This window comes from Centroberyx gerrardi, chromosome 12, assembly GCF_048128805.1.
Source record: "Centroberyx gerrardi isolate f3 chromosome 12, fCenGer3.hap1.cur.20231027, whole genome shotgun sequence".
NCBI lineage: Eukaryota > Metazoa > Chordata > Actinopteri > Beryciformes > Berycidae > Centroberyx > Centroberyx gerrardi.
The window spans coordinates 3,086,215-3,101,253 of record NC_136008.1 but is presented as its reverse complement, the minus strand read 5'-3'; the positions used below and the strand labels follow the sequence as shown (position 1 = coordinate 3,101,253).

Below are 15,039 nucleotides of genomic sequence, written 5' to 3'. Positions count from 1 at the left end.
TTTGGCAGAAGTGATTACCTGCTGGGATCCTACTGAAGCTCTTGGCTAGTCTGGCAGATATCCTGACAATTATCATATCTGAGAAAAACGCAGGCGTTCCCGCTGCGGGTGTAAAAACAACAGCAGTAGGATGTCGACTGTTAGATCTCTGATATGGAATAAACCCAGCAGAGACCGCTGATGTGAAACACCGAGGCTTTGTTCTGCTGGTTTGGCTCAATGACAGAGGAGAGGAAGGGTTTTCTGTTACCAATAACTTGTTGAGGTGTTTGTTTGTTTGCCAGTCTACAGTAGGTGTGTGTGTGTGTGTGTGGGGGGGGGGGGGATGATGGAAAGTTAGTAAGAGGGAGGGAGAAAGAGAGACAAAGTGTTTCTGTGTGTGATAGGAAGAGAGAGTGTGTGTGTGTGTCAGAGAGAGTGTGTGTCAGAGAGACAGAGAAAGTGGTGTGTGTGTAAGAGAACGAGAGTGGGTGATAGTGAGAGAGAGTGCATGTGTATACGTGTGTGTAAGAGAGAGAGTGTGTGTGTGTGAGAGAGAGAGTGTGTGTGCGTATGAGAGTGTGTGTGTGTGTATGTGTCAGAGAGTGTGTTTGAGAGAGACAGAGAGAGTGGTGTGTGTGAGAGAGAGTGCATGTGTATGCGTGTGTGTAAGAGAGAGAAAGTGTGTCAGAGAGAGAGAGTGTGTGTGCGTATGAGAGTGTGTGTGTGTGTGTGTGTGTCAGAGAGTGTGTTTGAGAGAGACAGAGAGAGTGGTGTGTGTGTAAGAGAACGAGAGTGGGTGATAGTGAGAGAGAGTGCACGTGTATGTGTGTGTATGTGTGTGTGTGTGTGTGTGTGTGTATGAGAGTGTGTGGGTGTGTGCCCATAGCTCATCTGCCCTTAGCTGCCTCTGTTTGTAAGCTGTTGGTCTGATAACCAGAAGCCTTGGAAATATTCGTTAACTTGTTACTGTCTTACTGAATGTTTGAGTGTTTTAAAAAGGGCCAAACAACCAACAGCCATGTTCAGTTCAGTCTGTACAGTGAAGCCTGGCCTTGTATCCTTAAATGTCCTCAAACCATGTTGAAATAGCACCAACTGGATCTGACTGGACATGTAGAAACATGAGCGCATAGGCCCAAAACTCCAGTGATGACTGGATGCAAGGGGAGTCGCACTCAACAACGGGAGAAGAAACTCCTCAAACGGAGAAACGGCAAAGTCATTTTCACTATACATCTGATTAATAAAGTGACGAGCAAAAGTGCAAAATGTTGCAAAACACCTATTGAAGCTGCACTACGCTAACTACGTTTTTATGTAAAGTGGGGCTACAGCAGAGAAAAGCTAACCTGATATTCAGACTGAACGTCCATCTGGTTCCACTCCACATTATTCAGCCTGAGATTTCCTCCTCGTTAGTCATTTTCTGTGTGGGGGGGGGTTGATTTTCCCCGAACCGATCACTAGCGACTGACGTATCTGAACCGATCACTAGCGACTGACGAATCTGAACCGATCACTAGCGACTGACGAATCTGAACCGATCACTAGCGACTGACGAATCTGAACCGATCACTAGCGACTGACGAATCTGAACCGATCACTAGTGACCGACGTATCCGGCCGCTCTGACGTTACTTCAGTCACATGATGCTGGCCGTATTTACTAACTTCACAAAGAATGTCGGTCGTTTTTGACAAAAATATCATCTTTGCAAAGACAATCTGTTGGTTAAGGAGGTGATTTCAACAAATATTATTCTGCCGAAACGGCAATGAAAACCATCGCACGAACGATTCAAACTTTAGTCCCGCCCACAAAGGCTCTGATTGGCTCGATTGTTTCTCAGAGCAAGAACAAGCCGTTGACGAGGGAAACACCGGACTCTCTGAATCGCTCGACAAAATCTGAAGAGTGGAGGGACGAGATTCAGGAGTCTGGAACCAGACTAGAGAAAAGCATCCCATCCCCACTAACTGATACGCCGTAGATTCTCCCTGTTTATCCAAATTAAATTCTGGTAGAGGGTACGGAGTACGGACACTGACAGGAAATCTTCTAACACTAACCTGTCTACAGGAAGTGATCAATCTAAACTTAAGAGCAAAATACAAACAGCAGTGGGCAAGTGCACCCTCCAGAGAGAGCTGGACTCACCAACGTTAGATCTTTTCCTCTCTCGTGTCTTTGGCATCTTTGGTATAAAGCATCACAGACATGAGCGGGCTGTGTGCAGTTTACTCACGTCACCTTACAGGATTTCTGGGTATTGAAGTTGAACTGAAAGGCTCTTGCACACCTGGAGATTCTTGCTGCAGGTACAAGAACAAGAACAAGAAGTCCCGCACACTGTCCACTCACCTGCGGTCTTTTTATTTAAGGGTTACTGCCAGTGAGTTGGACAGGTAGTGGGTACTGAAGTTCAAATTTTTCATACAGTTACCTCTCAATGCCAGTTAGAGTTGTGCAGCTTTAAAAAGACTTGCACCCATATAGTACAGAAACATCACATGGACCACATGAGCTGTGCAGAGTCACCACTGGGAATGGAAGTGTTTGGATCAGATGAGTAATGTATACCATAAAAGACAAACACTGGTATTTCTTCCATTTTCGAGTCTCCTTGCAGCAAGTTTTTAAGTAATCTGCGACATTTTCATATAAATAAATGTCAGTTTTGCTCCTCTGTATCTGACTGCTATAACAGTTTCATTTTTGCATTTATTAGGCAGATCAAAGGTGAACGTGATAAAGGTCCCAGGCCGGATTCGAACCCAGGGCGTCGCGGTTACATAGTACATGGGATTACCTCTTTAAACCATGTTAAACAGCTGGAATATTTGAATGTCATGGAATTGATAAAATGGTTTAATGGATTAAAATAAAGAATTGATTAAATATGTGTGTGTGTGTGTGTGTGTGTGTGTGTGTGAGGACTGCGATCGACTCGCGTGTCTGCATGTTTTCAGTGTTGGACGCGGCGTTGTCCATCGTAAAAGAGAGTGATGGACTGAGAAAGGAAGACAGAGTGACAGAAGTGTGACTCACCGGCTCTCCTGTCAAACAACAGGAAGAACAGAATGGGAGGAGGAGGAGGCTGCTGAGGAGGAGGAGGAGGAGGAGGAGAACAACAGCCGGAGTGATGAAGCCAGCCTCACACAGCGTGGGAAGGAGGAAAGTGTCGGCTCTCGTCACCGGCTGCCAGCATCGACCTGTTGTGTCCAGGAGGAAAAGAGAGGAGTAAAACAGAGTTAAAGGTGCATGAAGTAATCTATGACCTTCATCCAGCTCTACTGGAGACCAGACCAAGTAATCAAACTGGCACTATCAACCCCCACAGATATATCATGATCATTTTGTGCTATGGGGCAGAAAAAAAGGACTTATCTCTTCCCACACAAGTCACAGCCCCCCCTCCCCCATGCATCCCGTCCCCTTGAGCTACGGTGGCCTGTAACTGACACGGTGGCCTGTCCCTTTAGGGCAGCGTTCAAATTGAGTCTTGGGGCGGGTGGGGTGGGAGGAGAGGCGGTTGTCTGTCATGAAACACTCAATTTGATGACTCATGAAGGAGTTTATCTGAGGCTACAGCCGCAACAATGATGATATTCATTAAAGGTGCTGATTTATGGGTATATTATGTGTTTATGCTAACTTGGAGCTAATTAAACCCTGACCTGCCACAGGATAGAGTACTGTACAGGGCTGATGTGGCTGATCCTGCTGCCTGTGGTCATATAAAAGATGAAAATCACAAAGCCCACACACCACAAAACTTACCGTACTTACTGCTGCTGCTGGTCTGAGTTCTGCCTGAACTTCCTGATGCTGGAGTGTGTTGGGTTGACCTGAGCCGACCTGAGCTGCTGCCGCTCCTCTGAGGCCGAACTCTACAAGATGCAAATTAAATATTTTATGTTGTGTTATTAATTATGTGAGTGTATTGGTTGATATCAATGGTACATTCATTTTTTTTTTTTTTTTAAATAAAAACACTACATTCATAGCCTAACTGAAGCATAAATAAATCTTTACATGTATTTTACACATGGTGTTACAACACATTTTTCAACATGGATGAACAAACGTTCAAAAAGTTAAAAGACAAATTACACATCAAAAAAGTAATGAGAAGCCTTGTCTTCTCCCTTTTACCTCTTTTTCCATTAATTTCTGAAGACAGTTGTTTTCTGGTCAATATTCCAGTGTTTTCCAAATCATACAGACACACAGTTTATGTTTAGCCGTTCAAATTCAGCCTACAGTAGTTAGCTAGCTAGCAAGACCTAGCAAATGTTGGCTAGTGTAACCCAGTTGGTGTATAACAGTTAGCTTAGGTAGCTAGCTAGCTACTGTGTGCTTCAAGTAAAAAATATAAATTACTAAAGAGACCAGTACAAAGTGGACAAAAAGTACTTACTAAAATTCGCTCATGCCAAATGGGGCGTTCAACTCCTCTTCTGCAGAGAAGTCGCACAAGAATTAGCGCGCTTGGTTTGCTATGCTGCATTCAGTGAAACTCGGAAATTTCGTAAATTTACGGAGATTTATACAGTAGCCAAGACAACCTGACAAGACAAGTGGAATTTCATGGAATTTAGTTCTGTTTCCTGTTATTCCAATTCAATTCACATTCTGTTTCATTGGAGTTGGTTGATATTCACATTCACACTCCAACTGTAGGAGCTGAACTGGATTTTACCATACATTGTCAGTTCAGTTCATGAACGTCTCCAACCTGGTCTGAACAGTCAGGGTCTCTGAAGCGGCCTTCCTCTCTCTCCTCTCGTGCAGCTTGTCTCTTGTCGGGCTGAGTTGAGGTAAACTGGGTTGTTTTACAGAGAAAACCCGACGGAGACAGCAGCAGAGTTGGAGAAAAGTCCGACTGAACTTGATTTGGAGCTGTAAGGAGGCAGGAGATGGCAGTTATTTGTTCCTCTGCCTGTCACTTGATTTAGACTAACCGGCCAGTGTGGTATACTATATACTATATACCGGCCACTGTATATACTCTGAGGCAGTACTAATCTATAAAGTATAAAACGGGGGGTAATTGAGAACAAGTGAACATTAATTAATATTTCTAATTTTATTGTATCTAGAACGTGAATAACAATGTAATAATCTAATGTCCTTATGCAATATTTGACTGTCGACTGTCTGTTTCCCCCAATATCAATAATCTGACCCCCATATTGTTATTGGTGGTGATTGCTTACAATTTCTTGTTTCTCTACTGAAAACCATAGAAATATGTTGATCACACAAATAAGAAAAATTAAGAAGGTATAAATCTGTATAGGCTACATGCCTGAACAATAGGTGGCACTATAGACTTTATCCATACATGTGAACCACCAGGAAACCCGAGAATAAGAAGTTGAGGAAGTAGAAGAAGAATTGGAGTAACAACAAAACTCATGTCTGTGTTTTAGGTGATGGATATAACGGATGAAATAGAGTTTGATGATATTTTAGATGACTGGTTTATCGAGTCGCTGAAAACGTGAGAAACTTAACGTTTAATTGTTAAGATGTAATTCCTTCCTCTGTGGTTAAATAAGCCAGTTTATTAGAGAATCCTGTTGGCAGAGGGAACGTAAAGCAGCCAAGGCTAACTCGCACTGATAGGTGCACGTTCTCTCTTGCACGGTGAAAACTGAACTCCGCTCAAAAATGTGGCAGTTTTATCTCGCCTTGCGTATCGGCAAACGTATATGCCTCAGAAATTACGACCCAATATATTTTCTGAATTCTTAGGAGCCACTCTTCAATTCGGCTTGTATCCAATACCCCAAGCAGCACTTATTTTGCTAGAATTTCAACTTTTAGAATTCGTTAGCTAGTTATTTCAGCATTTCCTCACCACAATACACCGCCGTGGGCGACAGCTAGCCGCGTGAGCCGTTTGTAAAAAAAAAATGTTTTTAATTATATTCAAATAAAATTTTGCTTGGTGAATTATATGTATGCCGAATGGAAGAGTGTCTCTCAAAGAGTCAGATCTAGTCTTAAGTCATATCTTACAGGATGTGCACCTTTTATTATCAGAGAGGCAATATGAAACTGCTAGATGTATGAATGGAGTTTGGCGTCTTGGTCTCGCCATATGGCATACAGTATGTCGGGGCTATGAGTTAAGCTATTTTCTAACCTATTTTCTTTTGATTACATAGTAGAATCTTTACATCAGACTACTAGTCTCTGGGGAAGAGAGATATACATTTAGGATACTATACCAATATCACAGCAAATCTCGTTTCCATAGGAATGTTACAGTGATGCCATAGGAGATAAAAATACAGTAGGATAAGGTAAACTCACTATTGGGTACCACAGACTCACTGTAAGTTACTATAGGACTATTATAGGAATATTCTAGTGATACCATAGGTATAAGTAACTATAAACTCACTATTGAGTCCCACAGACATACTGTAAGTCCGTATAGGAATATAGGACAGTGATTTATTGATTATCAGCTCCATTGGCTGATATTTAAATCACTGCTCTGCTGATCCTGTAGATTTAGGGGTTTGAGTGTGCACTGCTGCAGATTTCACAGTCATTATCATTATAGTGATTTCACCAATGAAAGATCATAATATTCATTATGTAACCTATAGCCTAACTTTGTATTACTATAACATTCCTATAGTGTGTCTGTGATTATGTATAGCACCCGTCTAAAATTTCTTACAAGATTACTAAAGGTTTTATGTAAGGAAGTCCTCAAAAAACGTGTAACCTGTATTGAACTTGTGAAACTTGTATTGAACAGTTCAGGCTGTCCAGACATTAACACTTGTCCCATTCCTCCAGATACAAGGATCTTCATGTCTATCAACTGGAGCATCCCACCAGGGTTATAGAATGGACATCAGGCAAAAGTGGGTGAATTTAATGATATTAATAATAATAACCAGGGTGTGAAATGAAATGTTTTTCTGCTCTGCCAGTCACTTAACCAGCCACCAGTCGTCCTATTCTTTTCAGAAAATATTTATATGTTTGAAAGTTGCTGGTGAATTTTGGAACCTATCAGCAACTCTGGCTGCTGGATGAAAAAGTTAGTTTCCTGCCTTTATAATTGTAATAATAACATCTGTATTATTCATCAGTGTTTGAGTTTCAGCAGCCTCTGTTGTCTTTGCAGCCGTCTGTGTCGCAGGCTGCCGCTCGACTAAAAACGAAATTTTAGAGCTGCATTTGCCTCTGAAGCTGTTTGCAGATGAAAATAAGGTAATAAATAACAAAGCAGCAGTCTAAGCCTTTTGGTTTATCTTTGTAAACATGCAAATATCACTCAGAGCCTCTGTTGTGTGTGCTGGTGTGTTCAGGGTCTCTGTGCAGAGCGGGATTTCAAAGTTGTTCACGGTGGTTTCACAGATGGGCCGGTTCACTGCCTCAGACACGTCCCAGGAACAAGGTAATAAAACATAACTGCACACTGGTTTAAAGCTTCCTTCATGGGTTATAGTTTACTTTAGTTTAGTTGTTGACTTTAGTTTATTGCTGAAACGGTTAGTTGATTAATCAATTAGTCGATCAACAGAAAATGAATCCCAGTCATTCATCAAGTAAAAATACCAAGCATTTGCTGGTTGCAGCTTCACAAATACTAACATTTGCTGCTTTTCTCTGTTTCATTTCATTATAAAATAAATACTTTGGGGGTTTTTTTGGCTGCTGGTCAGACTGAGGGAGAAATTTGAAGAATCACTTTGGGCTCTGGGAACTACTGATGGGCATTTGTCATTATTTTTGACATTTTATAGACTAAATGATTAATCGAAAAAAGAATAGATAGATAATGAAAATAATCGTTAGTTGCAGCCCTAGTTTAGTTAATTTAGTATAGTTTTGTTGAGTGATAATAATGAGCATAATGAGAGAATAATGAGCAGTGCAGTGGTAAAACACAGATGTGAAGTGATAATTCAGTAAAACATCCTACCTTGAAACAAGCAAACAAACAACAACAAAACAAACAAGATGAGAAGCAAGGATGCAACTGAATTGCATAATAGAAAATGACATTGTAAGGTTCAGTGATCACACGGGACATTGTTGCCTATTATTCAGTTATTTTCAGTGGTTTGGTCATGGCAGGTGCAGATCTCCAAACTGTGTGCCTGGCTTTTTGGACTCAGTGCATTCTGGGACGCCGCCCTGCGCTCCAAGTCCAACATGTTGCAACTTTGAGGAAACAGCCCTTGAAGCCCTTGTTCTATAACAATAATAATATAATAATAAACTTTATTTATATAGCAGAACACAGTTACAAAGTACTTTACAATTAAAAGGGGGAAAAAAAGACAAGAATAAAATAAATGCAAAAAAAAAAAACGCATATATGGTAAGGCAACTGAAGAGTAAAATCCAGCGACTTAAAATAGTTTAAGATACTTAAAGATACTAACTGAAAAGTAAGTATAATAAAAGAAAAAAAAAAGAGAGAGAGAGACGGGGCAAAGACGGTTTTGAATGTCGGCACTAACTGAAGGGGGATCAATAATGAGACGATGAAACTCTCGCTGCTCTGTTCTCCCAGCAGGACGTCAGGAACCTTCATCCTCTGTTTCAGAACCGGCTCCTCATCCTCTTCTTCAACAGCCAGCACAGCAACCACTATCTCAAATTTTGTGTTGCATAGCAACAAAAATGATGCAGCGCTCCTTGTGCCCCATTTAGCTCTTGTTCTCTCTGCTATTAGCGACGCTCACAGCTGCACTTGTGTCGGTCTGAACTCTAGTGAATAAACCACTAAGAGACTTTTAATCTAGAGTGCTGCGATCTTCTTTCTCTTTCATTTTCTCCTCTTAGGTCAAGTATCAAGTATCTGGTCAGGCTTGTGGTTGTACAGCACTGTGAAAAAGTCTTAGGCACACATAAAAAAAAAAAAATTACTATAAAGAGCAGTCTACTGACACACTAATGCAGAAAACAAATAAACAAACATCTAAGACAAAATGTATATGAAACATCTTGGGTGCCTAAGACTTTTGCACAGTACTGTACATGCACAACCTTCTTGATGAAAATTTTCCAGGCTGTCAGTCAGTTCAGAGCCATTTTAAAGCATTTAGGTTAAATTTCAAAGAAGCTTCCTCTGGGTTTATTCCTCCAGTTTGTGCGTGACTTTCTCCCAGATGAAATATTATTATTTCAGACCAGTCAGATTAATGTAGCTTGGGCAAAAAGGCAATTAACTACTCACCACCTGCTACTGAGTGCTGATTAGAGCACAAGTGGTTCAATCAACTTTTTCCCTCATAAGAATTTGAGTCTAACAGAGAGGACCTTGCTCTTTGATTTGATTGCATTTCCACATTTAAAACAGGTGACAGGAAACTTTTTGATTTTGTTTCCTTGTCTCGTCAGGTGTGTTGTCACCAACGACGGTCTCAGCTCCAAACTGCAGGTGTGGGACCTGGGGGGAGACGACAGCGGTGAGTCAACTTTAACATTAAGTTAAAGCAGGGAGGGTCACACTGTCCACACTGACCCGGGTAAATTTGACAGCGGCGTTTTCGTGTGGTTTGCGTTTTCCGTCTGCTCTGATAGGCAGAAAAGATAGGAAAACAGTGAAATCCTATTGTTCATGCACAAGCCTCTGACCCATGACCTTTATGTCGTTAAAACTGTTTACGGAAGTGCTGTCATGGCTGCAGCAGCAGAGCCTTAAGCGCCAAAGTTGCTGCTTTTGAAAGTAACAAACGACCACAAGACCGCCGAAGCCACAGAGAATACAGACTGTCTGACTACCGCCTGAGATCACATGACAATCCCACGTCAGCGTTTTTGGAAAAGCTCCATTTTCCCCGTCCCGCACTACAACACGGAGCCGGCGTTTTCGAATTCATCCGCTTTCGAGAGCGTTTTCAGCGTTTTCTGTGGTGGAAAACGCCGTCTTAGTCCGGATGGAAGGGCAAAACGGAGAAATAAAGATGCACTTTCAAATTTTCCCCGAATTAGTGTGGACAAGGAGAGGCTGCAGGTTTTTATTCCAATCAAACACTACAGCAGCTGATTTCACTGATTAGTTCCTCCTCTCTGTTAATCAGTTAATCAGTGAAATCAGCGGCCCTTCATGGCTCACAGTTGTCCGTCCCTGTCTGGAAGGGTCACTGTAGTCAAAATCACTTCAACTAAACATCCTGTTGCATTTTGTCATTTCATTCAGTACATGAAATAAGTGTTTCCCTAAAGCTGCAATATGCAACTTTTTCCACATTAAAATAACACATAAATATGTCGTATTGCATTATACATTATCAGTCGGTGTGTTTGTGCCTGTTTGCCTGAAACTGTCGTCTCAATGATTTTGGGGTGAATAGTATTTATATGGGTGTTAGTAGTAGACAGAGAAGTAGAAACCTGCATGCAATAACACAGTGAAGCAGAGAGCAGCCCTCTGTGTGATGAGTCATGCTGAATTGAATAGTTTGAAAAATAGGTTAAATATCAAAATATCAGTGTATATAGTAGGGATGCACATTTTCCCCAAAAATCTTGATCCATTTGCACTCAAGTTAACAATCAAATATCCGTTCGTTAGGCCCAAAAAAAACACACACACACACACACAATCAAAGCATTATCCAGACAAACAACTTCACTCACACTGATAAGCATATTGAAGCTGAATGGAGGCTATAATCATAAAGAACAAAATAAGAATATTATTATGTAGGCTGCAGTATTAGTCTATGTAGGCGATGGAGTTATGGCTCGTAAAATCATGCCGCATTCTCATCTCGCATTCTCATATTCCCAAATTAGTCCGACTGAAATAACTTTTCCAAACTCCAAAGGAAATTAAAAAGTCCAGTTGTTGAACACATCGGCTGCAGAGGTTAAATGTTTTAGGTCATCAATGTGATATTCTACATACCTATAATGTATTATATAGGTATGTAGAATATCACAAGAAAAGTCACAGTTTATTTCTTGTTTTGTCTGATTTTTAACTGTTGTTACTTCCTTCCTTCACTGCTTCACTGTGATTGGTCCTCTCCTGTTTCTCATTCACTTTCCCAACCTTTACCACCCAGTCTGGGGAATCGAACCGGCAACTCTCCAACTCTCGCCCGCTTCTTTAACTTTTCTTCAACCTTTGGGGTACAACTGAAGTCAAGATCCCCACGGGTCCTTGAAATCCTTGAAAGTTTGTGAATTTGAGAAAAAAAAATCAAGGCCTTGAATGTTTTTAAAAATAGACATAAATAGACATGGGTCTTTGAAAGTGCTTGAATTTAGAGAAGTTGTTGAGAAGTGTTCACACATTCAAGCATCTCTCTCTTTTTAATTGTTGTCTGTGAGCTTCTGTAAAGCTGCTAGTTCTCATTATAAAAATTCTCAGTGTTGTAACAGTAATTAACCTTAATCCGTGTCTCAAACTATGCCGTGTTGGGTCCTTGAATTTGAGGGAATTGGGCCTGGAAAGTCCTTGAAAAGTCCTTGAATTTGATGTTTAAGAAGGTGTGGGAACCCTGTGAAGTATAGTTTGATTCTGATTGGTCCTGTGCTGCGGCTTGTCGTCCAATGACAGATGTGATCAGAAGAACGGGAGGCGTGGAGGGGCGGGGCGTGGCGGAGCGAGGCAGCAGGATCGCAGCCGGACTCTCCTCAGATCCTCGCGTCCTGCACGGAGCGCAGACCGGCGACGTCCGGCTGACTGACCTGACGTCCGGACAGAGCTTGTATAAACTAGGTGAGCTGAGCTGTCCGAGCTGCACGGCCTCACCCGGTCACAGCTGCAGAGTGCTGTGACTGCAGCTGTGGAGAAGGGACAGCGTTAGGCTCGAGATATTTTCCAGTGTCCTCTTCATCCTCTGTATGGAGAATTTGAGCTCCTACCCTCCGGACGGAGATTTAGACTACCAAAGGCCAGGTCTAACAGGTTGAATAATTATTTTATTTCTCAGGCCACCAAACTGTTAAATGCTCATGATGATCCAGCTGATGATTAGTTTCCCATTTAACTACTGGGGGCTGATGATGGTTTTAGCGATGGCTAAACATACTCTAGGTTTCCTGTTGTCACGTGATGTATTCATGTATTTTATCATGTTTTTTGTATCTGAGTCCGTGTGCCTATGTCTCTGTGTGTTCTATGTTTTACCTGGCTGCAAGACAAATTTCCCCTCGGGGACAATAAAGTTGAAGTTGAAGTTGAAGTTGAAGTTGAAGTTACTCGTTTTCCCTGCTCAGGTTTCCCCAGCTGGTTGTGGGATTCTAGTTCTAGTCACAACACAGCTTCTCTAGCAGTTATGTCACTGTTGCCCCCTATAATACACAACCTTACCAGCTATTTCATAATGAGCAGCTGTATCAGTTATGTGTCTTTTTCTGTTTGTTTTGTCCCAATAGAAACAGACACAGCCGAGCCGCTGAGCTCCTTACAGTTTGTGAGCGACAGTGTGTTCCTGGCTTGTTGCTGCAGTGGGAACATCTACGTGGCGGACAGTCGGACGTCCGCTGCTCCTCAGCCCTCCCCTCTTCCTCCTCCTCTTCCTCCTGCGGCAGCGGCGCGGAGGGACGGCGTCCTCTGGTGTGCGGACGCCTCTGCGGACCGGTCCCGTCCGGACCCGGCCGGCCGCGGGGTCGCGCGGCTCTCCTCCTCCGGAGAGGTGCTGGTTTCGGACCTGAGGAACCCGGGCGGCGCTGTGTGTCGGGCTCAGCTGGACGTCCAGACAGATCGCTGCGGTCAGGATGACATCACAGTGTCGTGGGCGCCGGCGCTGGACGACTGCATCGCTGTGTCAGGTCGGTAAAACTCTCGCTGGGTCCGCACATGTTTTTTTGGGCATTTTCACCTTTATTAGACAGATCAAAGTGGAGAGAGACAGGAAAGATTGGGTGGAGACGGCATGACATGCGACAAAGGTCCTATGGTTTTCAACCTGGACTCTGTCTTCCCATCTTTTTCCATTGATATGATTGGAAATTCTTACATTAAATGTGCATTTTCTTTAAAGTCACAAGGAAACGGTATTTCCACGCTCTCTTGCTTCCATAATTCAGCACATTTCCGGTTGAAACAGGATGCTGGAGCGGGACAGAACACAGTGCTCAAAAGTGTTCAAAATTGCGAAATTGCAAAATTGCGATTGTTTTTTGCCTAATTTTGAGCTTCATAAATTCATACTCTTCAGAATGAATAAATTCCAGCCACCACATACAACCAGGAAAAGGAAACAGGGTTTTCACAAGCCAAGAAAACTAAAACATTGAACAGCTGAACAAGGCATTTTTCATTTCATTGCGAGTTAAAAAAAAATCTGTGTTTTCAATTTCCCAACTTTGTCCGCCAGGTTTCAGCGGAGCGGTGCAGATCTACGTCACGTCTGCTTGGAGGGCGGAGCTGACGGAAGCCCGGCCGCTGTTTGAGCATCGAGGTCACGCTGTTTCCTCGCAGCACGCCGACGGCCCGCCGGTCCGCGTCTCCTCCCATGTCTGGCATCCTGACCGGCCCCGGACGCTGCTGTCCGCCGCCACCGACGGCTCCGTCCACGTGTGGGACTGGGTCCACCCAACGGCCGCTGACTGACAGTCCGCCACCGGGATCAGGATCAGGATCAGGATCACACTGTAACACTGTTCACACAGGACTGGTGTGATGTGGAGCCTCATGTGATGCCGACGCATTCGCACAGGATACTGAAACTCACATTAAATCGCATACGGTCAAGATTTTACAATTCCTCACTTTCTGATTTATCAAAGTGAAAACCTGAAATGTGCGCGGAAAAATGCGTTTAAACCTTCCTGTATAGATTTCATTGCTGCCTCCATTTTTCATGACCAGAGCAGGAGAGAAATCGCACATCTAGAAGAGAAAAATTAACTACACCGAAAACAAATTATGGCTGAAATTACCAAATTTGATTTGCATGGGATTAGTATTGTCAGGGAAGCTCAGTCTTCACCAACATACAGTTAATTTACACAGGAATTTTGACTTTACAAATTACACAGCAGATTGGCACCGGATTAAAATCACCAACGATCCCTGCAATTAGTCCCATGCGAATAGGACTTTAATCCATCAGTCTTTTTACAGATGCATGGTTATTGATTAGTGTACTACAAAATAAATTTACTGATTTTTCATCACAAAAACATAACAGAAAGCTGGTAAAAACGGGGCAAGACGAGCGCATAAGTGGAGTGAATCCAACACCTGCAACACCTGCATCACACAGTGGATCTGCAACACAGTGATGCAGCGCTGACAGATTCTCTCATGTGAAATGTATGAACTTCCATCAGCAAAACAACACATGAAGTGCGATCCTGGCCCAACACACACTAAGAAGACGAATGAGATGAGCACGTTCTTAGTGTTTGCCCACATGCAAGCCAGGCTCCAGTGGGGTTTACTTTGGGAGTTTTTTTTATAGCTGTTTTCTACCTTCTAGAGTTTTTCAGGATAAAGGGAGTTTGGGTTTAAGGTGTGTTTTAGGAGATTGTTGTGATTTAATGACAACTATCACAAGTTATGTAGAAATAAAACATTCCAAACACATGATGCCTTTTCCTCTTCATATATGTTTCAGGGTGAGTTCCCACCCAGCATGTTCTGATCGGTTCCTGCTTCAGTTCGGTTGGTTTGTCCAGGTGAGAGCGATGACCTTTGAACTCTGGTGGCACCAAATAACGGCAGCGAGAGTCTCAGTCCTCCTAACAAGAGAACTGCGCTGCGGCTCGTTAATCCAACTACAGGAAACCACCCCCGAAACACAAGGGATTATGGGTAGAAGGAAACAGATAAAAAAGAAAAAAGCCTTGTAGAGCAAGAAAGACATCAAAGGAAGCCAAGTATGCCACGTTTGTGAATATAACCGCACACTCAAGACCCAGGACAAAGTAAATAAGTGTTATGTTTCGGTTCCTATAAGGAGACGGATGTTGACCTCTGACACTCAGCAGTTCCATGCTTGGAAAGCCTCTTCAACCTTCTTCAACATTACTTTCTGTCACACACATCAAGCCCAGTAACTGTAGCGCACTCAGGGACGTCAAGGCTGAAATAAATGTTTTTTCCTTTT

The 15,039-nt window shown here is 42.7% G+C and overlaps 1 protein-coding gene across 2 annotated transcripts; it reads left to right on the top strand.

The window, feature by feature from the left end:
• The first annotated feature begins 5,385 nt into the window (after positions 1 to 5,385).
• wdr73 (WD repeat domain 73) lies at positions 5,386 to 15,005 on the top strand. Of its 2 annotated transcripts, XR_013506948.1 has the most exons (9): positions 5,386 to 5,489; positions 6,806 to 6,873; positions 7,140 to 7,225; positions 7,324 to 7,412; positions 9,368 to 9,435; positions 11,538 to 11,699; positions 12,359 to 12,754; positions 13,303 to 14,608; positions 14,890 to 15,005. XR_013506948.1 is itself a non-coding variant. In XM_071913974.2 (8 exons), the coding sequence occupies exons 1-8, from the start codon at positions 5,422 to 5,424 to the stop codon at positions 13,536 to 13,538; spliced, it is 1,173 nt and encodes a 390-aa protein (XP_071770075.2). In that variant the 5' UTR covers positions 5,386 to 5,421; the 3' UTR covers positions 13,539 to 14,996. The 2 variants fall into 2 exon arrangements, 1 of the variants encoding a protein (XP_071770075.2); XM_071913974.2 differs by having other exon boundaries at positions 13,303 to 14,996.
• The last annotated feature ends 34 nt before the right edge of the window (positions 15,006 to 15,039 follow it).